Source organism: Serinus canaria, chromosome 6, assembly GCF_022539315.1.
Source record: "Serinus canaria isolate serCan28SL12 chromosome 6, serCan2020, whole genome shotgun sequence".
NCBI lineage: Eukaryota > Metazoa > Chordata > Aves > Passeriformes > Fringillidae > Serinus > Serinus canaria.
In genome coordinates, this window is record NC_066320.1 from 5,502,467 (window position 1) to 5,527,866 (window position 25,400).

Genomic DNA, 25,400 nt, shown 5'->3' on the forward strand with positions numbered 1-25,400 from the left:
AAAAACCTGGCTTTTTTCCCTGTTGGCCCTCTCTGTGCAGTTTATTTTTGTACATGCACTGAATAAAAATATTGGTATATGTGCTTGTCTGAAATGCTGGCAGCTGTTGTCTACTCAAAGTGTATCAAAGTTGCAAGATTGCAGGTCTTGGCTGTGCTTAAAACTCTTCATAATTATGATACGTGAGTTATTTGTATCACAGTGACATAACTGAACCAAAAAGCTGTAAGGAATCCAATAATGAACATTACTTTCCAAAGTATTTATATTGCATATTCCTTTAATTTACTGTACTATTAATATTTGTTGACTGTAGGAGACAGACCTCTCTGTCTTGAATGCTAAATGGACTTTTTCACATGAGTAATTGTTCCTTTCTTATGCACAGTAAGTTGATTGCAGCAGAAGGTAAATTTTGCATACAATTCACAAGGAAATGAGACTGTTAGAAATAACATCCAGTTTATAGAGAGAAGTGGAAGGTGTCTTGTTTTACAAAGTAGAAACCTCAGTTGTCATTCCCTGATACGTTTTGAAAACAGATTAACTTCTTTATCGCTATCAATGCAAACTGCAGTTATCTGATACCACAAATAGTTCTGCAGCTGATGACTGTAGTTGAAAATACCATCTTACAGTGTGTTCATTTTCCTGAAGGAACACTTGTGTCCCCTCACTTGAACAGTAATTTTATTGCTCATTCCCTAGGGGAATGGGAAAACTCTGTGACTGTGCTCTATCTTCTCTTGCACTGATTTATCATAATACAGTAAAATTGTCAAATTCCTCACTGCAGGAAGGCTGGGCTTGCTTGAGTTACCTCTGGAGGTCATGTAGGCCCTATCTAATTTCCTGATGTCTTTCCAAAAGTTTTGTTTGTATTCTGTGTAACTGTAGGTACAATCAATTGCAGTTTGTGGGATGTTTTTTTTTGTTTTCAAGACATTTTCTGACTCAGCTTGGAATAGATAAAGTTGTGCTAACGTTTGTTACAAGAAAGGATTTGGTTATGTTCATATATATTTTTAAAAGATTCTGAGCATAAGTGATTATTGGAATTCAAGGAGTTCCTCAGAAAATGAACTTGCAAATAGAGATGGGAGCTGAAAACTTGGGGGAAGTTGTCCTGCATTTTTTCTGTATAGAAATGGTTTATTCAGGGGATACAAAAAACTCATCTTAATTTTAAATAAGCAAGATGATGGTGAGGAAATAAAGGGGGAAAAAAGAGGAAGTAAAGGGTACCAGCCCTCATTTTGTGGTACATTTATTGTGTGTATAATTTCTAGCATTAAAAGCTGTCTTGGACATACACTAAACCTTGTTTTGTTCCAGAAACTTGAACAGATGGTGAGAAAATTACATACAGTTCTGCATTAATGCTTTTTTTATTCTCTTCTCTGCAGCATTTTCAATTGCAGGGAGGACTTTTTTTTTTTTAAACCCTTGTAGTTACAGTCTAAATAACCATTGTACATAAACAAATGTTTTTTTTTTAATTTATCATCACAATCTTCTCTAAAATGCCATTTATTCAAAAATATTATCCTTACTGTTGTGACAAGGAGTGTCTGACTCTTTCACTAGTAAGTTAACCAGTGATGGCTAATGCAGTAATTAAGGTGATTAATTGGGTTCATTAGGCAGCTTTTGATGTATACTCATTGCCAATATTTTGTTCTTATGTCTTTACTTCTGGCCTTAAGCACTAAGGGTTTGATTGTGTTATCTGTGGGATCTGTTGTTCTCTTGGTCTTATCAATGGATCTATTGTTCCTCCTTTGAAAAAAACTTTGAAAGGAATCAGTAGGAGAACTGAAAATGCATAAAATTTTGTTGCCTTCACTTTTTTTATGTTGAAGTACATTGGATATTTCTAGGACAATTTCTAACTAACAAAAGTTATGCTGAAAGCTTTAAAACAATTATGGCATTAAGTTCAAAATGAAACATTTCTCTGTAATTTGGACAATTGTGATACTGAAATAAGTTAGTTAATACTCAAGATGTAAAAGGTTAAATTGCTCACATTTTTGCGAAATTTTATTGAAGGACAAAAATGATGTTAGATGACAGAACACAAGTCTCTCTTCTGAAAAACAGTAGTAGACAAACACATTGAAAGAGAATTTTCATGTATGTATTGTGAGTGATTTCTGTAACCTTAAGTGCTTTTCACCCCTTTTTTCCTGAAGCTTTTCTGCATCAGTAGTTCTGTTTATTTGAAGCCATTCCTCCTGCGCTGTAGCCTTAGCAGCTGCAACAACAAAGTGGGCAATTGTTCAGAGGAGCTGGTTGTCTTTGTAGTTGTATGCTCCAGCACAATTTGTCTTGTAACACCTCAGCTGCACCTGAAAACCCCCTGGCATTCAATCTGCAACACATTCAGTGTCATGTAAACAGAATCTCAGTTCCCAAGGAATTTGTGGTCAGAGGAGGCAGCATTGGGCTGAAGTGACTGTACTCTTGGTCTAGAGGATGGCGTGAAGCCCAGACATTGTGACTTGCTTGCTGTCCTGGAGTGAGGGCAGAACTTCCCAACTTGCCATCAGTGACTGAAGTTTTTGGTTTGGGTTTTTTTTTTAATTAAAAAAGCCAAACAGAAGCAAATTACTATTAAAAGATTTTTGAAATACAATGACAAAAGATGAGTGCTTTATTAAGTTGGGACCAGACTGTCCACATTGCTAATGTTTTCATTGTGATGTAAGCCATCTTCTTAAGATTATGAAATTGAAAAGATGATTTCCCAAATGACTTATCATGCCACTGTATTTCTATATATCTGTATGGTTTACCTTTTATTTATATAAGTGTATTTTTTTTTTGCTCAGACATTTAGCTGTCTGTGACTCAGGAGTGGCCATTATGGCAAAGAGGAGATTGAGGATGTGGATTAAGACAGACTGAAACCCCAGGAAACCATGGTTACATTTCCTCTCCTGCTCCCAAAATGCTGCTTACCTTTGGCAGGCTATTTCCTGATGTCATGTTTGCTCACATGTGCCACCAGCCCTGCTCTTAATCTCCTCTGACCTTTTAGTAATTGCTGGAGATAGTTCAGAGTTGAATGAACTTTGATCCCAGTTTGTGGACATTTATGCACTGGTGAACTCTGAACTGTAATGCCCCACTTCTTCTCTGTAAAGTCTAGACTTGCAATTTGGTGTCAGATGGAAAAATAAAGGAAGATCATATAGACCTCAAAAGTCCATATGTTAATCCTTTGAAGCTTCAGTCTCTCGAGTACAGATTTTACTTTTCTGTTTTATGCTGCACTTAACCTATAGGAAAGAAGTAGACCTGGGTAAGTTTTGTTTATGAATCTTTTGTTAGCAGGTGTCTAAGTTTTTAGTTAGATCAGAAAAATTGTATGAGAGTCTTTTTGAGTGAGTGATGACTCTCCAGTGTGAAGAGCTAGACAAGTGTGAGCAAAACAGAGATGTGGAATTGAAAGATGACTTGTAGAGGAGGTTGAAACTCAGAGGCTGCAGTGGTAAGATGAAGTTGACTCTTAAACAACAAAACAGTGATTCAGCTTGTGAAATAGCACTGAATGCAGTCCCAAGACTACAGGAGAAGACTTTAATAATTCAAATTTCCAAAAAAATAGATCTTGACTTTGGCTGTTTTGTTCAAATATCTCTGAATCTTCGCTAGGAAGATCTTAGAAACTGTTTGCCTTTATTGTTCAGCTTAGAGATGGTTTTGTCAGGATCAGGACCAGTTTGCAGTGTGGTTATAGGTAGCATGTGAATTGGAGGAAAGAGGACAGCAGATTACTGTTAAAACTGTAACATGTTCTTCTCCAATGAGAGATAAAGCTTTAAAGTAATTGATGTGGTACTAACTTCCCTAGTCAAATATTCTAGTCCTCTTATAATGGAAAAAAGGCCTGGAAAAAAATCCTCTGAGATTTTAGCAGATGATCAATTAAGTAAATAAATATTTCACTAACATTTTATCTTGCTTCAGAAGATTATGATTATTGTTGCTATTACTGCTATTTTCTCATCTGCTTGCTGAGACTTGTTTGGTTGGCTTGTTGCCTAAGGTTAACAGTCTTGGTTACAAGAGCAAATACTGTGTTGGGGTCAGAATACAGAAAATTACCATTTTGTAATTGACAATAATTTATGAAAATGCCAATATAATGTCTCTTTTTGGTTGCACAATTTTTTCTCTTGGTTTCCTGGTTACTCTTGGAATAGTCCTTCATAGTTCTCTTAATTCCTGTAAGATGACCAAAGAAAGCAATGAATTGAGTGAGTTTGTCTGCTGGAATTTTTGCTGTTGATATGAGCTAGGCCTTGAGAAAATGTCTCCAGTACAAACAAAATCTACCAGCCAGCTTCCTCTGGTGATTTGTCACTATGCTAAGGATTTGCTGGTATCTTTTTGATATCTCTGGCTTTATCTGACAAAAAGGAAATAGTTTGTGAGCCCACTCCTGGTTTGTTTGGCTTGCTGTCTGGAGACTGATGTGGGCACACAGAGCAGCTGAGAGGCACTTGGTCTTTCCTAACCTGGATTCCCAAGTATGAGTATCAAAAGTTCATCTCAAAACCTTGCTTTTCTTTTACAGTGTCTCTTCTATTTCACTTCAAATGAAGACTTGCTGTTCCAAAGTAGAGTGTTTAATCAGTGTCTGCACTATGGATTTGGGAGGACAGCATATGAATCAGGTTGAACCTCTGTCTGGGTAGATACTGAGAAGTACTTTCAGGTCCTTATGGTCAGTCCTTTGAGCCTTGGAAGGATGGCTGTTTTGGCTCCCCACCTGTTGAGGATGGCTGATTGGATTGTGTTGGTAGAAATAGGGAAAGTCCTGTGCTGTTAGCACTTCTCTTGATTCCCTTTAGCAGTGCTTCAGGTTTGGGCTATTCAGCTGGAGTGAGACATCAGAAAAACTCAAATAACTGTAGCTCCCTGCTCAGGTCCTGATCATCTCCAAAGTACCAGCTTTGTGCATTTAGGCTGTGAATTTAGACTCTCAGGAGGACTGAAGCTGAGCTGTTTCCCCATGAGTGGCTTTGCAGCCATACCTTGCTGGCTACAGCAACAGCCAGGTTGGTTGGTTGGTTAAGTTTCCTGCCTCACAAGATGCAGATTTCTGTTTCTATCTCAGATTGGGGATGAGCAACAATAGCAATTGGTGAATTCTGACTAGGAGGTGACCTATTCCTTTCACCAATCACTTGAATTTAGCCTCCTGTAGTGCACTGTGATTGCTGATAGTCTGGTGGACAAGCTTTGTCTTCATTAATAAGCCATTGCATTGTAAGAATTGAATTGAATCCATTAGTATCTAGTATTTTAAATAGTCTGATAGTTATTTTTTGTTGGTTTTAGTCACATCTTCAAATGACAGATATATACAGTTTAAAGTCAGCATAATCTTTTAAAAATTGAAACTTAGCAATAATGGTTCCTTATTAAATGACAGGTGTTGGTCTTTTTGGTGTGATATTACAAATGTTAGTATTAGCACAGATTTATTAACAAGTCATCTAAATTACTAAAGTTTTAAAATTGGCTTTTAGTTTACCTTATTTAAAATCGCATCTCATTTGGAAACAAATTGTAATTTGATTTTTAAATTGAATGTGTAGGCTTTCTATAGTATGTGTACTTCTTACATACTGTTTTTAGACATGATCATTTAGAAATTTAGGTATAGTAAAAGTGTCCTAAGTTGTGTAATAGTGAAAAGAATGTGAAAGATGTTTTCAAGCCTGGAGGGCCAGGAGGTTTTTTGTGGTGTGTATACTTTACCTAGTTATGATTCAATAGGCTGTGGTTTCTTAAAATAGTAAGTCACTTCTATTTCTCACTTGGGATAAGTAATTCAGGAAATTTCTGGAATGTAAAACATCTTTCAAATGGGGCTACTTGTGCCCCATTGGTTTCTTTGTAGAAACCAGTAGAGTCATGATTTATTTTCTGGTTTGTGTGTTGCTTCACTTTGCTGTTTAGATCTGAATTTGGAAAAAGATTTGCAAAATAAGTATGCCAAATAATTTGAACACTTAGAGTGATTTAAATAGCTTGTAAAGTAAAACTTATCATTCCTGTAGATTATCTTTTTATCTGAGGAAAGTCTTTTTTTGAGAAATTAATTTAAAACTCACATAGAAGAAGTATAGGATTTCTTTTTTCCCTTTCATTTCATTGTAGATCATATTTTCTCCCTTCATCTTTGTGTTCAGAATATGCATTTTAAACTGTGGGATAAAAGTCACATATTTGTGTTAGATGGTTTTCTTTATTTTCAGGATGGTATTGGGGCCTGCAAGTAGGATGCTTTTTTATTCTGTCATCCTCTCTGCAATCTCTGCTCCGTGCTCTACGTGATGTGCTGGTTGCTTAGCAATCCAAGCTACGGACTGCAGCAGGCTGTTGCAATAGTACTGGTATTTTTCTTCAGTTTTGAAACCTTTTTTTTTTTCGCTGCATTTTTCTTCTGCAGAGGCTACTTTATTGTCAGTGTTCAAGCATACATTTTGGGGAATGCAGAATTAAGGTTGGAAATTAACCATAAACTTACATGTTGGTTGTTTCTTACCCTGTAATGTACCTTGAGACTACTGTTTTCTGGAAAGAAATAATTGGTTTTGTTTCAAGGCTTCTCTGTATTTGTAGGATATTTATGTTTTAAGGCTTAATATAAGGAAGCTACCTGGAAAATCCATGTTTATTGGAGCATGTATTTGTTACATCTGGCCCTGTTCCCTTCTGCACATGGCATGTATTGGAGATGTCTCCCAGTGAGTGTATACCTCTGCTTTATCCAGGAGCCTGTTGAGAGAGCAGGGTTGTCTTTCTTATTCTGCCATCCCTGAAGTGTGTTGAGCAATGCTGGCAGTACAAGTGTGGCCTCAGCTTGAGAGTGTCTGTCACTGTGTGACTCAAGCAATGACACAGGCTCCTCTCTGGTTTTATACATCTTGAGCAGATGATCTTGAGGCTGCAGATTTGTTTTTTCTTCCCTCAGTAATTAGAACAGTGTTTTGGAGGGGTTGTCTCCTTGCATTTCAGAGGAGCTGTAGCTGGATGCTGTTGTGTGTGGTCTTTCAGTGGGAGGAAGAAAATCTTGGTGCTTTCCTGCTGGACAGACCTAGAATCATTTTGTACTAAAAAAAAAAAAAAAAGAGGTCTCCAAGAAGTTGTGAATCTTGAAGCAACAGAGACTTAATACTCTGCAGATAATAAACCAGCTTCTCTTTTTGTACCCAACTTTCCAACTTAGGATTGAGGACTGCTGCTGGGATACTACACCTATTCAGTTTTCTTTTGAATAAACAGAGAATTTAAGTATTCAGAATTATCAGCATGCTGTTTCATGGTAGAAGGGTATATCAAAACAGGATTTAATCTTTGAGGAATGGTCCCTTTGATTTCCACAGCTCATCTGAAAGTAGCAGGACTTTCTCTTCTCATTTAATAGAAAATTAAATCTTCTGCCCTTAAATTTCTTGCAAACTCCACAAATAATCAAAACAGATGTGCAGATTTGAACATTTGTTCAAGCAATTTCACGTTTTAAGAGCTGAAATAGCATAAAATAACTCACACTGCTACTTTGTCCCATCTTTTAAGGAGCTTTCAGTGTTCATGTCTGTAAAACATCTATCTGATTCTACAGCTTTGTTTTCTAGTGCTTGAGAGTTAATAGCTTGTCTCTAAAATGCAAGAGCTCTGCTTCTATGTTCCTTAAATTGTGGCATACCAGTTTTGTCAAGAACATTTTCAGGTCTTCCAGAGACTTTCTGAGGTATTGTGGGTATCTACTCACCCTGGCTAAAAAAATACACGGTACATTTAGTACTTTTTGTCAGAACTAGATACTTTCTTGACTGCAAATATAAGTGAATGAACATGTGTGATCTGCAGTAAAAATGCTGGCTATTTTAAAGAATATATGGAGGCAGTAAACCCCATCTTTTATTGCGAAAATATTTCCCAGGTAAAGACCAATTAATTGCTATTATTTCAGCTGTTTCAGTTGCTTTTAGGCTATATGGAGAATGCCAGTGTACTTTAAAATGCTTTTTCTGAGCTCCTTTTATTGTAGAGTGACTGTGAAATCCTAATGTGAAAGACTGAGGAAATTTTGGTAACAAAAAGCAACATTGAAGGCCTTTATTAAAGAAAAATCCTGACTGCCGCCTTTGGTTGCTATTTGACCACACTTCCATGTGGAAATGGGTAGCACTTGCATAACAGAGTAATAATTTTCCTGTGTTAAGCTATTTTGCTTTATAGTAACTTGTGCTTTGATTGCATTTGATTAGGTTAAGATATAATTAGAAAGACTTGACTGCTGGGTAATGCCATCTCCATGAAAGAAACCATTTTTAAAAACCTGAGAAGTCAAGGATATTTGGAACAGGATGGGAAGATGAAGTTTTATAGAAGCACCCTTACTGTCTCCCTTCTCTCTGTATTTAATCTAGCCTTAGTTTGTACCAGCTGGATGTTTGGCAATCACATCCATCTCCATCAGGAGATGGACAAGTTTTCCAGAGTCTAGTGTAGCTTGTTTTAATTTTCAGCTGTGTACTGTGCTGAGGAAGCACACCAGAGCTGAACAAGGGGTCAGAGTTGTTCAGGGTTCAGAACTCCAGAAACATTCCTGGCAATTTCAAACCCCATCACTGCTGTAGGTGGCTCAGTGTGGTATCCCTGGACTTGCTGCCTCCTTCCACCTCTGTGGCAGCAGCAGGAGGTACTGCTTGTTCCCTTGGCTGCCTGGGTTTCCTTTCCTGCAGGTAGATTTTCTTTCAAAACCAAGAAACTCCCAGAACCCTTGTTACTGGGCCAAGAATAAGCCTTTCTTAAACATCCCATAGGATGCTGGTTCACCAGAATGAAAACTTTCAGGTTGCACTTACCATTGGGGAATATGGAAAGGGAGGAACTAATTTGGACTTGTATGTTGAATTTTGCCATGACATCTTGCAATGTAGTTTGTGGTTCTTTTAGTCACTCTGTGTGACTTGGAAGTGTCAGAATATTTTTGTTTTCCTTTGATGATGGTATCATCGTTGGAAATTGTGTTGTGTGTTTATAAGTAAAAGTTTTGTGTTTTTAAATACATTCCTGTTAAATTATGTACAAGATTTACATTTGTGTATTCACCTGACCATATATCACAAGGCTGGAAAATTTAGTTTTTGAATCTTGAATATGTGCCAAGAGGTCTAGGTCTATCTTAAGTTGCATAACTAAGAAGTTTGAATTGCACAGGTAATTTTTAGCATCTGAGTCTGTAGTTCTCAACGCTTACAATTTGCTTATAAAGTATGTATGTGTAATAATTGAACATGGCATAATATTATATCTGTTGTAATATTAAAGTGTTCCAAGGGGAACCCAGGGGGATGCACTCTGAAGCTCACCTTGAAGTCAGCAGCCAAACTGGTGTTGATGAAAGACTATTTAATATTGTGTGAAGTAGTGGTTTTTTGGCCCTATTGAAAACATCTTCAGAGAGGTTGCTTGGATTTTTTTCTTCCTAGAAGTAAACATTTTGCTAACAATTATTAGGTGATAAAAGGGAAACTGTACTCTCTTCCCTTAGGAGGGCAAACAGAACTTGGATAACAAGGCACTCAAGTAGTTTTAAAAAAGTAGATGATGCATGGACTATGCTTTTTAGCATTTTAAGTCAAATTTTTTGCAAGTCAGCATTGCTTTTGTGATAGTCCTAAAGGGTTTCAAAATTTATTTGGTCAGACATATTTATTAGGAGCAGAAATGACTGGAAAACTCTTGATCACAGTTCTGCATGTGGAGGATTTCACCATGGTTGTTGTGTTTGGGCTTTGAAATAACAATATTTTGTTGCAATTGCTTGGCTGACTCCACTGGAAATAAATTTGTTGTCTTGCTTTACTTGGAAAAGCATGCTGAAGCTTATGCTGCTTCCTGTTGGAAGATAGCAGTGAGTTACAAAATTAGCACATTAATGCCAATTATAAATATAATATCATCCCAGTGGGAATTTCTCCTTTTTATTCAAGAGAATGCATACGTGGTGAGAAGACTTCAGCTACTCTGGGAACACAAACATATAATATCTATCCACAAATAGCTGACAAGGCAATGAAGCAAAATTTGGCTGAAAGATCTCAAAATCAACATTCATTCTTAGGGAGGCAAATGTCATAGAGTTTCTTGCTGTGTAGTGTGCTGTCAGTGGAGCAAAAAAGATTAAATATTTTTAGGCTTTGCACTCCTTAGAGGTTCTAACTTTGGCTCTATCTTTTATTTTGTTGGCGTAGGTCGCTGGATTGCTTCCTTTCCTCATCTTTTTCCCTTTTCACTCCCTTTCATAAACTGTGCTGTTTGAGATTGTGCTCGTCTCTGTGTGGGAGGTCAGCATGCAGAGAAAGGGGAAGCCTCTATTCTTCAGAGCCTTTACTGTTGCCTTAGAAAAATTAATTTCCCAGCCAAACCTAGAATGGGCCATGACTGGGCACTTAATTTTATTTTTCTTGCTTCTCCTTTTCAAAAATAAACTTTAAAAAGCCAGCAGATAGCTAATAGGCTTGGCATGGAAACCTGAAAGTGGTGGAAGCTGGCAGAAGTGATTCCTAAGTATTGTGTGTGTGTGGAGCTAGAGGCAGAATATGGTGCCCTGAGCAATGGCAGACTGGCTCTGTGCCATGCTCCATTCTCCACTTTTCTTGGAACTGCTCCTTTGAAGATCTAATTATATGGTGCCAGGAGACTCTGCAGATAGCTCAGCAGTAACTCCCACTGTCGCTGTACTGAATTTTGGTTTATTTGGGGTGCAAAACTCGAACACAAACACTAGATTGTATCACAGCTATCCACAAGTTTTGGCCAGTGTCCAGAAGATACAGTATGTTTTAGCGTGGCTGTTTCTAAAGTGCTAACTCTGCTTTAGACTTATCTGTGTTTTTCAAAAATATTTATTCATTTGATTCCCCTTGCCTATTTTTTTTTTTTTTTTAAATCTGCTGCTGTGTGAGGTCTGGTGCTTAACCTCTTAACACCTTGCTACAGACTACCCAGGTGAAGTGTCTTTCCAGAGACTAAAACAAAATTATTTGATCAGTCTGAAATAATTGAGTGAAATTTGTAGGAGGAAGGTGAATTTTAGAGAATGATTTTTAAGTGTACTGTCACTGAAGGTTGTCTTTAGAATTGATCAAATGACAAATTTTTCAAATAAATGGTTCTCCAGAAGGGTTCAAAGTAGCTGCAAGTACAAGATAATGAATGCTGCCAGAATGATTTGGGATATGATGTGCTTTCCTGCCAGTCTTTTTACTGTTGACTGTTCCTCTTAACTCTTTTGCTTAAGAAATTAATATTCTGCAACTTTATTACATCTTTTAGAATTAGTCTCTAGAATTTAAATTATTAAAAAGTGGGGTTTTTTAGTGATAACAGTTTTTGCTGCTGTTTTCTACTTGCTCTGTTAGAATAAGAGGCGATTGCTGTAGTAATGAACAGTGGAGATGAGAGGATTTTATTGATCTGATACTTTAAAGAAGGAAGGGAAAAGGAAGTCTGTGGGAATGAAGTGGGAGTAATATGGGTTAAGAGTATCTGTGGGGGAAAACTGGGATGATGAACTTGGGTACAGGAGTGAGAGTGGCTTGGTGGAAATTGAAGTTGTGTACTCAGAGGGGAGGAGGACAAGATGAGAAGGAACACTGTGTAGTACACGTTTGATAGTGTGAGACAGAAAGTCTAGACAAGAAAGTATGTTGTAGGCCTAAAATTAACCAGATCTAAAAGAGAAGAATATTTCTGTGACAGTGATTTTTAGTTCTCAGAAGAGCAGATAGAGGAAGAAACTCCAGTTTTGGAAATTGCCTTGGGTGTGGCTGAGGCTCAAGTTCAGAAGCGCAGGAAAGCATCTTCCCTTCTTCTCCACTTAGTGTAACAAGCAGTGGCATTTTTTTGTATTTTACCAGCTGCTTTTTCTTATGACATTTCTCATCATTGGTAAAAGAAAACAACTTATTACTTTGAGTTATTTTAAAATTTAAAATGGTGAAAAATGCCATTTTCACAAAATGAATTCTGTTATTTTGAAATGTAATGCATTTAGCAGAGTTGTGTTTGGTAGTGCAGATAGCTTTGGGATCCCTCTGCTCTGCACAAGAGGAGACAAAAGGTGTGGTGTATTTAACTTAGTGGTTTAGTGAATGCAGCTGAGGGGAGACAGTACAGCTGTTCTGTATTGGAGAGGGCCAGGGATAGCACAGGATCAAACAGTTACAAACTGGTTCCACATTAATCTAGCTGGAAACAAAATGTGGTGGTATTGTTTATTGTTTGGTTTGTTTTTTGAGCTGAATTGCAGGAAAACTGAGCTGCTTCTGTGAGCTGCTGTGTGTTGGACTTGCTTGTAGTAACAAGGTCTGCAGGCTCAGGATGTCCTCTCTGATGCTGTTCCAATTGGCTTCTTTTTCTTCTCTTAAAACCATATCATTGGTTAGTTGGTTTGTATTACATGACATATTTGAAATGAAAATGAGGAGCATTCCTAAAACTTAGTGATTATGTAGATAGCTGTATGTATTCCTTGAATGCTACTATTAAATACTTAGTGTGATGCTTTTTGTTCATGAGATAAGGCACCCAGTGTTAGTGGTAATGTTTTAGTAACTCTCCTCTCTTCACCACAAATGCACTGCCAAGAAAACTGTCTTCTGTGGTGTAGGAAATGAATATATAATTTCAAAACCATAGCATTAAAATGGGTAATAAAAAAGATCTTGCATTAAATTTTTTAATCTATGCATTGAAAAGTGCATGTAGATCAACATATGCTGTGTATATGCAATAATGTATGTCCTTTCCTTTCTTCAATTTCCTCAGGTGTATGTGGAATTTGATGACCTTGAATGGGAAAAGCGAGAATGGGTTAAAGTTTATGAAGATTTTGCAGCCTTCTTGGTGGAGTACCAGCTGGTCTGGGCGAAAAGAAAGGACCCAAGCCAGACTCAGGGATCAAAGATCAAACAAATTCAATGGCCTGCATTGGTAAGATACTTTAACAATTGCATTTACTAAAGCATTTAATTCTCTGTAATTCTATCCTTCAGAAACTGTCTAGGTTACTCCAGAGTGATGGGAAGGGGTGAACATGGAGGAGAAAAGGGTAAGAAAAGGATAAGAAAAAAGTAGTCAAGCATGTTGGTGTTGGAGGGGTGGAGTGATGAGGTAATAGTCACTCATCTTCCTTTTTGAATCAACCTAAAGCACTGCAAAAGTGGTGTCTGAGTGACACAGTCGGATTAATGTCACTTTGCATAGTCAAAGCATCTTACAAATATAAACTTACCAGTAACATATCTTACTGCTCTGGGGAGGATTGAAATTAAGGGGAAAAATAATCCCTTAAGCTTGTGATACCCTCAGCTTCCACAAAGAAGGTATCTGAAATTCAGGTCAGAGTTCAGAAAGATGAGAAAAGATTAATCAAGTAAGTGGTAATTGTTTGCCTGGTTTATGAGGTGATACTTGTGACTCTGCTCTTTCTGGATTGGTGCCCAAGCATTTAAAGCTGTTGAGATAACTGCTAGGAGGCTGTGTGCATTTGTGACATGCCTTTAGATTTATCTGATTAGATAATCTAAAAAGCAATAAACATGTGTGCCTTTTTTCTCCAAAGAAACTAATAGTGCTAGCAAAGTCTTCAGAAGAGCCCAACAGATGTGAGATTTTGGGAACCTACTGTATTGGATGGTTTTGCTTTGTGTACAGTTGGGGAAGATAGCTCCCAGACTAGTGGGTGAAAGGGGCTCCAACAAATTTGTGGAAATGATGAAGGGACGTCTTAGATATATTTGATAATGAGGTTAATATCTGTAACTCACTCTTGTTTTTTTAGATATTTACAGTCATCATGAATTTAGATGATGATATTTTTTTCCTCTGGCTTTTGCTGTATTTGTTTCCTTTCAATACACTGTTCATATTCTCGTCTCTCAGCACCTGATGGATTTCTTGGAATGCTATTGTAGGATAATTTTTTTGAAGCTGGGGTGGGAACAGTCATGCTGATGGTCATGAAGCAGTCTGGTCAAAGAAGTCATAGATGATTTTGGATTGACTTATTCCTCTTCAGATAATACTCTTACTTAACTCAGCTAGTATGTTTGTGCTAATGTACTTGAGTAAAGCAAGCTAACTTTCTGGATGTGCAGGCTGAGTCATATATTTGCTTGTACAGGCAAGTTAGTATATCCTTGAGCAAGAATTTTTAGTTTTAGGCAGCCATGTTAGTTGCTCTTTGAAGCCACCCATCTCTCCTTGATTCAGATGGGTCTATTTTAAAATCTGTTAAAAACTTAGCTGAGTGTCTAAGTACTCTATTTTACATGCTTTTAATCTCACCCTCTAGGATAGAGATCCTTCTTGGGTTTAGAGGGGCTGTATTTCTATAAAGCATTTTAGCCTGGCTGCTGATCATGTCCCCAAGTTGAAAGTATGTATTTGCTAATGTGTGGAAGTTTTGGTTGAACCTTTCTCCTAGCAGACACTTTTATCAAACTTGTGCTGGTCCAGCAAAAGGCAAAAACTTCTTTTCTTCCATCACTATCTTACAAATTCTGTAATTTTTTTAATGTTTACATTTTTGAGGCAGCTGATAGGCATGAGAAGGAAGATTTTCAAAAGATCTGCCTCCTGCTTTTACAGTTAAAAAATTGAAATCATATAGCCTGAAGTGAGGCTCAAATAGCTTCAGGTCACAGTTTTCAGATGTTAAGGATGAGAAATTCTCAGAAATTCTCTCATTTATACTTGGCCTGTGTACAGATGTTCTAGCAATTTTCCTGAGTCAAATCCTCTAGTCACCCATTCCAGAAAAAACATATTGGAGGGAAATTGCAGATACGGGATATTAGCTGTAGTTAGAGCAGATTCTCTCCACAGAGACCTCCCAAGGTTTTTTTGCTGTGTATCAGTAGCAGCTCTGAGCACACCATGGCTTGGGGAGCAACGAGAGGGTGCTCAAACTGCCATGGAACTTTTGGGTTTTGTCACCAGACTGTCAAAACACTGCAGTGCATTGGAGTGGGTGAGCTCTGTGAAGGTTTGTGTGGTGTGTTTTGGTTGTGGAGGGGTTTCTTGGTTTTTGTTTGTTTATTTTCCAAAATAAGACTCACTAAAAATAAGAAAACATGAAAAAGTTAAAAAAATTATTTGTCAAACAGCAGTAGGAATATTTGCACTCTTATGTGAAATCCCAAGTGTGGATGTGGTAATAAGCATATTTTGAAAAAGCTGAGTCTTGATATAGCCTTTAAAGGAAGTCTCAAGTATTCCCATGCATGTGAACAATATTGAAACAAAATCATACCAAAAGAAGAGGTTTTGGTACAGCTTTATTTTGAATGCTAACATAAATGCAGCAAAGCAATATTTTAGAAAATTTTATGTAGTATTTCTCTAGGATCTTTGCCTTTAGTGGAGTGACTGAAAATTGCTTGTTTATTGCGTTGGTTCTTATCACCTTCTCTTCTTTGATTAATCTACCCTGTATTTACTATATGGTATTCAAGCATGGTCAGATGACAAGGTCTGCAGTTGCTGTGGGCTTTTTTTTGTGGGTAGTTACCAGTCTAGTGTCTGAGTACTTCAGTTACTGGTTGCTTTCATCACTCAGTTGTGTGATATGATGTGATCTCCACTTTACAGATGAAACTTCTAGAATGCAAGTTGTTCACACATGCTGCTATTTGCAAATGCATGAGTGCCTGAGGTGTAGCTATTCTGAAGGTACAGCATCCATTGACCTTATTAATGATGCTTTAAGATTTTAGGCTCTATTGTCAGGCTGAGAAAGGGGGAGATGGGGGGCACTGTCTCTTATTTCCTTGTTTAGAAACTTGGTAACAGGAGAGGAGTAGACTGTCACCTGAATTCAGTTTCTCTCATGATGAGATTGTATATTTTTAAGTGAAATTCCTGCCTCAGGTGAAGAGTTGGCTGTAAATGAACCTGGAGCTCTATTGCCAGTAACAAGCTTCATTGTGATGGCTTAATGTGATGACTTAGACTGGATACCTCTGCCACTGTGCAGAGCTGAGAAGGAGGGAGAAACTGCAGAGCCTCAGGTTGTGCACACTCTAATCAAATGCTTTTTCTTCCTGGGAGCACTGGAGGACTTGGCTGCCTAGCTGGTATAATTAGGAATCACCTTGCAATCATAGAAGAAAAGACTGTCAAGAAGCCTAAAGAAATGGCAATAGTGATAAGCAATGTCAGTGTATGTGTAGCCTGGATATTGGGGACAAGGATGTTTGATAAACAGTGCTTGTTGTTAACCTTAAAGTAATAGAGATGCTTTACAGATGTCAACGCAGGAGAAAATTTCTTGGCCAAAGTGTTAGCATAGGAAAAAGTGCAAATATGGATTCTGAAAAAAAGTAGCTAAGTGGAAATGAGTGGTGTGCCTTCTCACATTAAGGGATTTAAAAAAAAATTAGCCAAGATAAGGTGTTGAAATTGAAGGCATCAGTTTGGGTTGGTAAATAGGGGGGGGTGTATGTCACAAAGATAGAAAAAATCCAGGAGTGATAGACTCAAAGTGATGGGTTTGGGGAATCACCAGTACTTCAAAAATGAGGCAGAATCGGATTTTGAATTTCTCAGAAATAACTTTGCAGCAATTAACATGCTGAATAAAATTTTTTGACCTGTAGGTAGACAAAGGATAGTTGTATTTTAGGGAGGTTAAATTAATTTTCCTATGTAGAAATAGTTTGGGTACTATGATGTTAGAGATCAGTGGTAAAATCATGCATTTGATATAATTCAGTCTGAAGTCTTAGGAGTATGGTGGTATCCCCTCAGCAGCCAAGAGGGGAGATGGAAGTATGTGTGTAGGCAGGGTGACAAATTGGAGCCAAGGTTTTAATGTGGACTGAACAGAATGCTTCTGTGAGCTGTCAGTTTGAATTTAATTACTGCCTCTCTAATTGCACATTAAAATATCTAGGAATAAAGCATAGAGGGAGAAAATGAGATGACAAAGGATAGAAGCAGCTAGAGATATTTTAGAGAATATAATGGAATAATGTGCAGGAAAAGTTTTAAGGTCACAGACTTACTAGAAGAGGGCACTATGGCAGAAACATAGATAGCAATTCACATTTTTTCACAGCATCTACTGTACATGTTTTAAGTGCAGGAGGTGTAGGCTGAGTGTCTTTTTCTTAATAATTGTGTTTGGGAAGAGGGTTTTGAAAACATGAATGATATGCTGAACCAAAAATTTATTACTGAAGGTCTACAGATAGGAATGAAAGAGAGACAGGCATTTTAAGAAGCATCTTCCATTATCTTGGAAGGAATTTAAGGAAAGAAGAATAATGGAAAATGCAGTTATGATTAAATGAGTTTAAGGTTGATAGGGTATGGCAAGTCTGTACTTTCAGGTAAAGGATCTAGGAGAACCCAAGAGGTTGGAAAGAAAAGGATTAGAATTGAATATAGAGAAAAGTGAATGCATTGAATGAGAACACACATGAGAAACTTCTGCAACAAGAAAGGAAGAGGATGTTATAGAAGAGAAAAGGAAAAGTATCTTATTTTTGTTTTCTGTTTTGGAAGAAACTGCTGGTCTGTGCAGGGTAGATGTCAAAGGAGGAAACAGTTTGGCTCAGTATACTGTGATGAAAAACAGGATTGGGGAATGGTACATTTAGCTGGCAGGGCAGAGCTGGGTGCCTGGGATGATGATGAATCAGTGTTTCATGTGTTCCTCTGGGTATGCCTTGTTTTATGAAGCATGTGTTGCCTTTTATACCTGTAAACCAACCAGTGCTGCTTGTGAATTCAGTATGAATCCATATGTAATAAATCAGAAAAAACCATGGTAATTTGTTGCTCTGAATATGTGGACAATGCTTCATTAGCTTTACAGTACTTGCCTTGTCAGACCAATAGATTTGCCCTTTGGTCTCAACTAATACAAAGGTCTGCAGTAACTGTCCCTCCCAGTTTTGGGGCTGGTTTACAGCAAGAACTGGTTCTCCTGCAATTCTGTGTTTCTGAGAAATATATAGATAAAAGCTAAAATACATTTTCATGAGGAGATCCTGAATATGCATATCTCCTAAAGTAGGGAGGCTGGCAGTACAGCTCAACCTCCCCCATGCCCCAGTTAAAAAAGGAGCATGCCTGTTAGCCTCTCTTGGATCAAGTGAAGTAAGTGCTAAACCAGTGGCTTGAGAACAGTCTTTCCTGGGACTCTGTGCCGGGCTCTGCAAGAATAGAGAGCTTTAGCCAGACTTAGAGGAAAAACAGGGACAAAGAGTAAATCTTCACTGGCAGTGAGGAACCCGTTTCCATTGTGAGAATCTGGAGCTGATAATGGCCAGGGCCAGTGGCACATGAGGGGCTGTGGGCCTTCAGTCTGACTGTCATGCTAATGAGGAGGTTGTCTTCAGCAGAAGAATGAGATGAGATCTGTTTTGGTGGCATTGGATGTGTTTGTTCTGCTTAGATGTGAATGAGCCCAATATGTTCATGTGCACATTAGGGCACCTGGTGGTAAAGTATGTGAGGTGAAGCATTCCTGGATATATGGAAGAGAAGATTTGTCCTCTGACCTTCGGTAGCCTTTTCCCTCCTCCCTCTGTGCCCCTCTGACCCAGCTGTCAATTGCGGAATCCCTTGGCTTGACTGCATTCTGCTTCAGCTGGCTTGATTGTGCTGGATTATGAAGCAAATATTTTTGAAGTGCCAGTGTACTGGCATTTGTGTCATGATTAAAGAAGAAAGTGTAGAGTTTGTACAGCAAGCTTCTGCAGGGCTTCCAGATGTTCTTTAGACAAATCAAATTCTTACTTTGGCACAATAATGGAAAGTAGAACAGGTTCCTTGTTCATTTCTGTTTATACTGTGACACATACCACTTTTTCACTCTCTCAAGGATTTGTTTTCTTCTTTGTCTTGATGATCTAATTTTAGCATTTCTAAGTAAGTTCCTCTTTTATATGTTGATCCCATGGCTCAGATTGATCCCCATCAAAAGCAGGAGCTTCTATAGATATTGCTGATGTTTCCCCTGCATATTCAGTTACTTCATTGCAGCCTGTTCTCTCTGCACAGTGAAATATAGAGGTATACACTGCCAGATACTATGATTAAATCCTCAGCGGACACTCAAAATACTCCAGCAGTAAAAAGAAATTAATTCACAGAGGATTACTGTGTCTATGGAAAGTAAGGCAGAGAGAAGACTTGGTCTTCTGAGTCCTTAAAATAAGCAAAAATGTTGAGGATATTTCAAATATGAGGGGAGGAAGTGCTGTAGCTTCCAGAGAAAACAATCAAAAACTAATAGTGGTTTTTTCAGGTACTCCTTTCCCTGCATCAAAATTCTAGTGCTTGTATCCCTTGGTAATATGGGGTAAAGATAAGATATATGCAGTAGAGGAGAAAATGCTTGGAAGCTGTCAGCTTCTTGGAAAACTTTAGAGCTTGGGGAAGAGAAAATTTAAGTAACTGACTCAGCAGAGCATAAATGACCCGATTTTTTGCTGCATTGTGAAAGACAGTAACATGCAGAAACAGCACTTGGAGATGGTTCAAAGATTACTTTGTTGGAGAGTACATTACTGTAATATTCCCACAGAACAGAAACGTCTCAGGCAGTACCACATCCACAGCAGGTGCCTGTGGACTTTGGCACCTGCTCCTTCTGAACTGCTGCTTACTGGGAGTCTCTGCTCTCCATGCAGCCTTCTAGGGAGAGGCCCTTAGCTTCCCAGGGCATGCCCCAAATGAAGAGCAATAAACTGGAATCTACCTCCCCAGATGCTTTGTTATGAAATATGGGTGTTGCCCTGTGGCTTCCCACTCTGGAAATGAGTGATGGGCTGGAAAGCCTCACTGCAGTGCTGTTTTCTACGTGGCCCTGGTACTTTCTGTCCACTTTACATTACTGCATTGGCTGGTCCAAAGTTTTTTTTCTTAAGATGTTGGCCAATGGCAGGCTTCCTTTTTACTTTCTTGTTAAACTTGCACTTGTAAGCAATGGAGATGCTTTTTTTTTTATGTGAAAGGATTTAGTTTTGTAAAAGCATGCTTACCTATATAAAATAAATGAAATATTTTTTGATAGTAAAGTGCTATGCTAAGAATAGTTCTTAATGTTAATTTCATTTATAGAAGTTACAGAATACCTAACAAAATGGAGTATTTCTAGACTTCAACAGTAACCACAGCTCACATAGATCATACTGGCCTGGGAGTTGCCATTTTGGCAGCTCATCTAGAGAAAACTGCTTTACTATGTCACAGCAACCTCGATGTCTTTGTACCTCAGATTCTTTCCTGCTAGTAAAGTACTTCCTGTTCTCCAAGGGTTGTGCCAGGTAAAAAGTCTTAGATACTGTTTAGCATTCCAGCTGTAACTGAGTGATGCTCGCAGTTGAGTGTGCCTCTGTCTCTTGCACCTGTTCCAAAGTCAGATAGCAGTGAAATGCTGCTGATGATTTACATGTATTTCTGTAAAAGACAGATATAAAGCATCTTGAGGTTCCATATTCAAGCTCTGCACTTGGAGCAGAGCAGTTGAAGCCACAGCTGCAGGGAGCTCAGTGCAGGGTGACTGCTTGCATATTGATATTTATAACTGAAGCCTGGATTGGTTTGGGATATGGTTATACTCCTGCTGCTAGCCCAGTCAGCTAGGCTGCAGTTAGTGTCTGTCTATCTAAACTGTAGTTATGTAGAAGAGCCATGAGGTATGCTGGGTTCTCTGGAATTCACTTGAAAGTCTTAAGTATTTGATTTTTTAATTTTTTTCAACAGCATTTATGAGAACAGATTTTTCACTTGTGCTGAAGAAAACAAATTGCCTTATAGCTGTCTAGATCATCTGCACTTTTTCAGTGAATTAGAAAGATCAGCTCTACTTAAAAGATACCACAGTGAGCAGGATATAGGCTGGTGGATGCAGGTGGTTATTTCAGCATAGCATTGTGTAAATTCAGCTTCCAGAGTTTGAGCTTTGGAAGTTGACTGTGTATCTCCATCAGACTTACCACTCTGTCTTACTTGTTGCTGTTTATATGAATTACAAATTATATTATAAATCTATAATAGCTATATCTATAAAATCTGTAATTATATATATATGTATGTGTGTATTTATAGATTGTGTGTATAGAGAATACACACAAACAGAATATTTGTCTCTATATGTTAAAAACATTTTAAAAAGCCTATCTTCTGAACTATACCTATTGAGAGTCTGTACAGTGAGAGAGATGTCAGCATGGTACTTGTTCTCCATCCCAACAGTGGCTGTCCAAATGAAGGAGAGCTGTGCCAGAAGACCTCCATCCCCTGATGCTGCTCAGTGTTTCTCTTGTGATGGCAGGAGGAGCAGCTGGGCTCTACACCTGTCAAATCCATTTAGCAGCTAATTTTGAAAGCCACCCACTCTTCAAATCTCCACTGCTGTTTCTGTGCATTAATAACTCGTCAGCTGTGCAATACTAAAGCACTGCTCACATCATGCTTACTTGAGTACGATAAGTTATGGAAAGCATAATTAGAATTTTATGAGCCTTGTGTTCTTCTTTCCCAGAATTCCAGCAGTCTCTTCTGTGCTTAACAGTGTAGTATGAAGTCTCAATATTCAACTTACCTACAGCAGTGTGGAAAACCCACTCAAAATGGGAAGGACTTTTTCTGTAAAAGGTACTTCAGTAGGTTACAGGACTGTGTGGATACATAGGGCCTGGAGCATTCCTGTTCCTCCCAGACTCATACACCTGAGACATTGGAGCTTCAGGTGAAATCTATGTCTCAATAAAGCAAAAATGATGCAGTCAGGACCAGATGCTGTGTTTTACTAGTTGGGAGTAAAAGGTCTGTAGTCTTCAAATGAAGAAGGCTTTTTTTGTATTCTTTAGAAAGCGTATCCTTCAACTCCCCCTGAATTTTGGTTATTGACATACAAACAAGGCAACTGTTGCTGCTTAGGTCTCCCAGTGATGCTGAAAGGGCCATGCTTCTACCTCCCATTTTTGGCACTGTGGCTTAAACCCTCCTCAGTCTCAGATCCAGAATCTGTCCCCTCCATTACAGAAATTCTTCTTTCAGTGTACACTAAGCAGACATACATGTGTGAATGAAGTACTATTGTTTATTTCTATTATGCCTTGTCTGTACTTGCATTGTATTGATCACTGCTGATTTAGTATGTTTTTTTTGTTCCATTTTGTCATTCTCAGGGCTCTACATTTGAAAAAGATTTTGAAATGAGATGTTGGTTGTTACCTGCCATTAACAGAAATTTCTTTTGCTGGCAGATGTTGCAAGCCTTCAGTTCCACTAAAACAGGCTAAATCAAGTATTTGGAGAAAAAAGTCATAGGTGCTGAAGCATTATAAATGGGCTGTCTGTGATATATTTATCATGAGCAATCTTTCATACATGGCAGTTTCTTGAGGACAGGAAAAGTCACATTTCCATAGCAACCTCAAACACTGCTGAAGTTGTTCTAGCAACAATTTGATGTTTTACTATGTTTGCTTTTTAAATTTATCTTAACTGCTAAGGAGAAAACTGAACATAAGAAAGTTCAGGAACAGACTGTCAGCTTGAGGTATTTAACTTGCATGAGGAGAATAGCTGAGTGGAATCCGTATTTTGTATTTTTAGCATCCTAAACTTTCTGCTAACTTCATTTTGTAGCAAAGTGACCATCATGTGCATTTTTTTTTTGAAAAACAAACCCTATGCCCTCTATTTCTGCCTTCACTGTCACAAGAGCAGCCTCCTGAAGTACTTGCCAGTTCTTTCCAGGTGCATTTTTGTATGGGAACATGTTACTTTCTGCAATTCATGTTGACCATTTATGTTGGCATGCATATGATCAGTGTTTCTGAAGCCTTTCTTGGGTTTGTTGGCTCTGCATTTGCCCCAGCTGGGCAGGAGGAATGGAAATGTTCATTGGCTGCAGGTCACACCACTCATGATGACAATTAAGATGATGGTTACTGCCTAATCACAGATTACCTGGAATTGTGAGGGAGAATTGATGGGGAGAGAAGGATAGAGGAGAAGGCTGCTGAAGGCATAGGTTGGTTTCTTCAGCTGAGCAATTCTCCTGTCCTGTCCTCACAGGATTTATTTATATGCTGTGGGTTCAAAATCCATTTGCTGTGCACATGCAGAGGCCAGGGCTGGGAGCATATTGTTTTACCACTTCCTTTCTTGTACCCTTGGATTAACATCCTTCCAGCTGCTGGCCAAATCAGGAAGTTGAGTCAAGGGCTAGAAATGGCCAAGACACATCCAATGACTTCTTGAAAGAAAAACAAAAACTTATACTGAAGCTGCTTGTGTTTTTCTTTGCAAAGCTGTCCTGTTAAGATGATGTCAGTCCTAAACAAATGATAGAACAACACTGAAAGCATTTAAGGTTTTAAAATTCATCAGGTATCAGCAAACCACTTTATGTTCCCTGTGGGTTTAGAACACTTCTGGTTTTCTGGCATCTGCTGTGTGATATATTTATGTAAATGGGGAAGGACATACAGTGAAACTTTGGGATTGGTTTTTTCCCCCTAACTTATTTGCACTTCCTAGCAGTAAAGCCTGAGGTTACTTCAGCAGTAGTTATTGTTAATTCTGTGAGGTGTTATATCTTATTTTAATGCGCATTGCATGGTTAAAGCATTGTTACATACAGTATCTTTAATACCAGAAGGTGAGTCAATGTTAAGAACTATAAATTTAGGACTATATAAAGTCTTAAGAAACCAAAACCCTTTCAGAAGAGTATTCATTAGGCTGATTTTGTAGGCAATCAAAATAGACTCCTATTGATTAGGGGCTTGATCTTTGTTTGCAAGTAATATCCCTTTGCAGTAATTAATACTTGACTAGAGAAATATGGCAGACCTCATCTAACCCTGAGTAAGTCTGACTTCTTATTTACAGATAGGTGAAATATTAACACAATTAATGATATAGTGTTTATTTTTTGTCTACCAACTCTCAGGGGGTCCACCAGTCATGGGTGAAATAAAAAGTATTGTATTCAGGTTTTTTGTCTTTTATTAGCTGCTATTGTATTTCATTTTGACTATTTTATGGAAAAGTCTTGGTCTGTTAGTTAGCCAATTTTTTAATAGATCTGTATAAGAAAAAAAGTAATTATTCTTTCATATAATGCATCATTCTGAAAAAAACCTGACTGAGTACTTTAATTTGAAATTTTCCATCAATTTTGAATCTAGGACATGGGGTAAGTACCTAATTTCTTTTAATAAATGATGTAGAATTATATTTCTGCTCTTGGCTCTAGTTTCAGATTCCTCTGAAAAATTCTTACATATTTAATTTGAAGGGTTTTACTGAGATTTTAAATGCATATACTGAATTGCTATAAATTGTATTAGTACCATCACAATAGGAATAAACTACTGATATTTGGGCTGATTGTGAGTGGATAGATGTTGTTGGAATCACTGAAACATTTAGCTGCATCCTGAAAGGAACTGAATAGTACTTCTTAGCACTGGCTGATATATTTAGTTATTTTGAAAGTATAATAATAAAACTTTATATAAATATAAATACAGCCATAATCTCTTTATGTTCTACAGAATTTTTTGCATTTGGGGGTAACCAGCTTTTTAGGGAACTATGTTCCTATGTGTTTAAATGTATTTGCTGGAATAGGATGATCTTTGTAGGTCACTTCCAACTCAGCATATTCTGTGTTCCTATGATTCAGCATTTTGTAAGGCTCGGTTACCAAGTTAATGCCTGTTGATTTTGGTTCAAGAATTTCTAACTGTCCACATAAACTCTTGCTTGTAGTAGCCCTTTTACTATTCTAAATCACAGTACTTTTAGTACTTGTAGTACTTCAGTCCAAATTATTCATTAACCTTTTTTATTGCTTCTAAATTTAAAATAAAATCCTTTTTTTCCACATCATGATTACATAGAGTGCTACAGAAATGACAGGTTATATCTTCATACCTTACAGAAAGGAGAGTTTGAAGATGCATCATGAGACATTTTTTTTCAGGAATCTTATTAGTACTGAATTGTACATGAAGAAGCACCAACACCTCTGTAAACTGCTTGTATGATGTTGCTGGAATCAGATGCTTTACTGAAGTTTGAGGCTCGTCCTGTTAATCCTGAATGGTGGGCCTCACCACTCCCCATCCCCCCCTTTTGAACGATCTCCCTCTGTTCAATTACTTAGGACAGACCTAATTGATTCTGTTTAACTTCCTGGGTAGGACACATTTACAAGGTAGTTTGAGAGATGGTAATGAATTGATTGTTTATTGGCAAGTAGAGTGATAGGCATTTGTGTGCAGTCATCTTCTAAGACTCCTGGTCCAGTTTATTCAGGAGCA

The 25,400-nt window shown here is 37.9% G+C and overlaps 1 protein-coding gene across 4 annotated transcripts in view; it reads left to right on the forward strand.

The window, feature by feature from the left end:
• Positions 1–25,400, forward strand: part of JMJD1C (jumonji domain containing 1C) — a 159,912-nt gene that overhangs the window by 38,476 nt on the left and 96,036 nt on the right. For all 4 annotated transcript variants that reach the window (XM_050976564.1, XM_030241494.2, XM_050976565.1 and 1 more), the window contains exon 2: positions 12,865–13,029. In XM_050976564.1, coding sequence (XP_050832521.1) covers positions 12,865–13,029 — 165 coding nt within the window. The remainder of the gene's footprint in view (positions 1–12,864; positions 13,030–25,400) is intronic.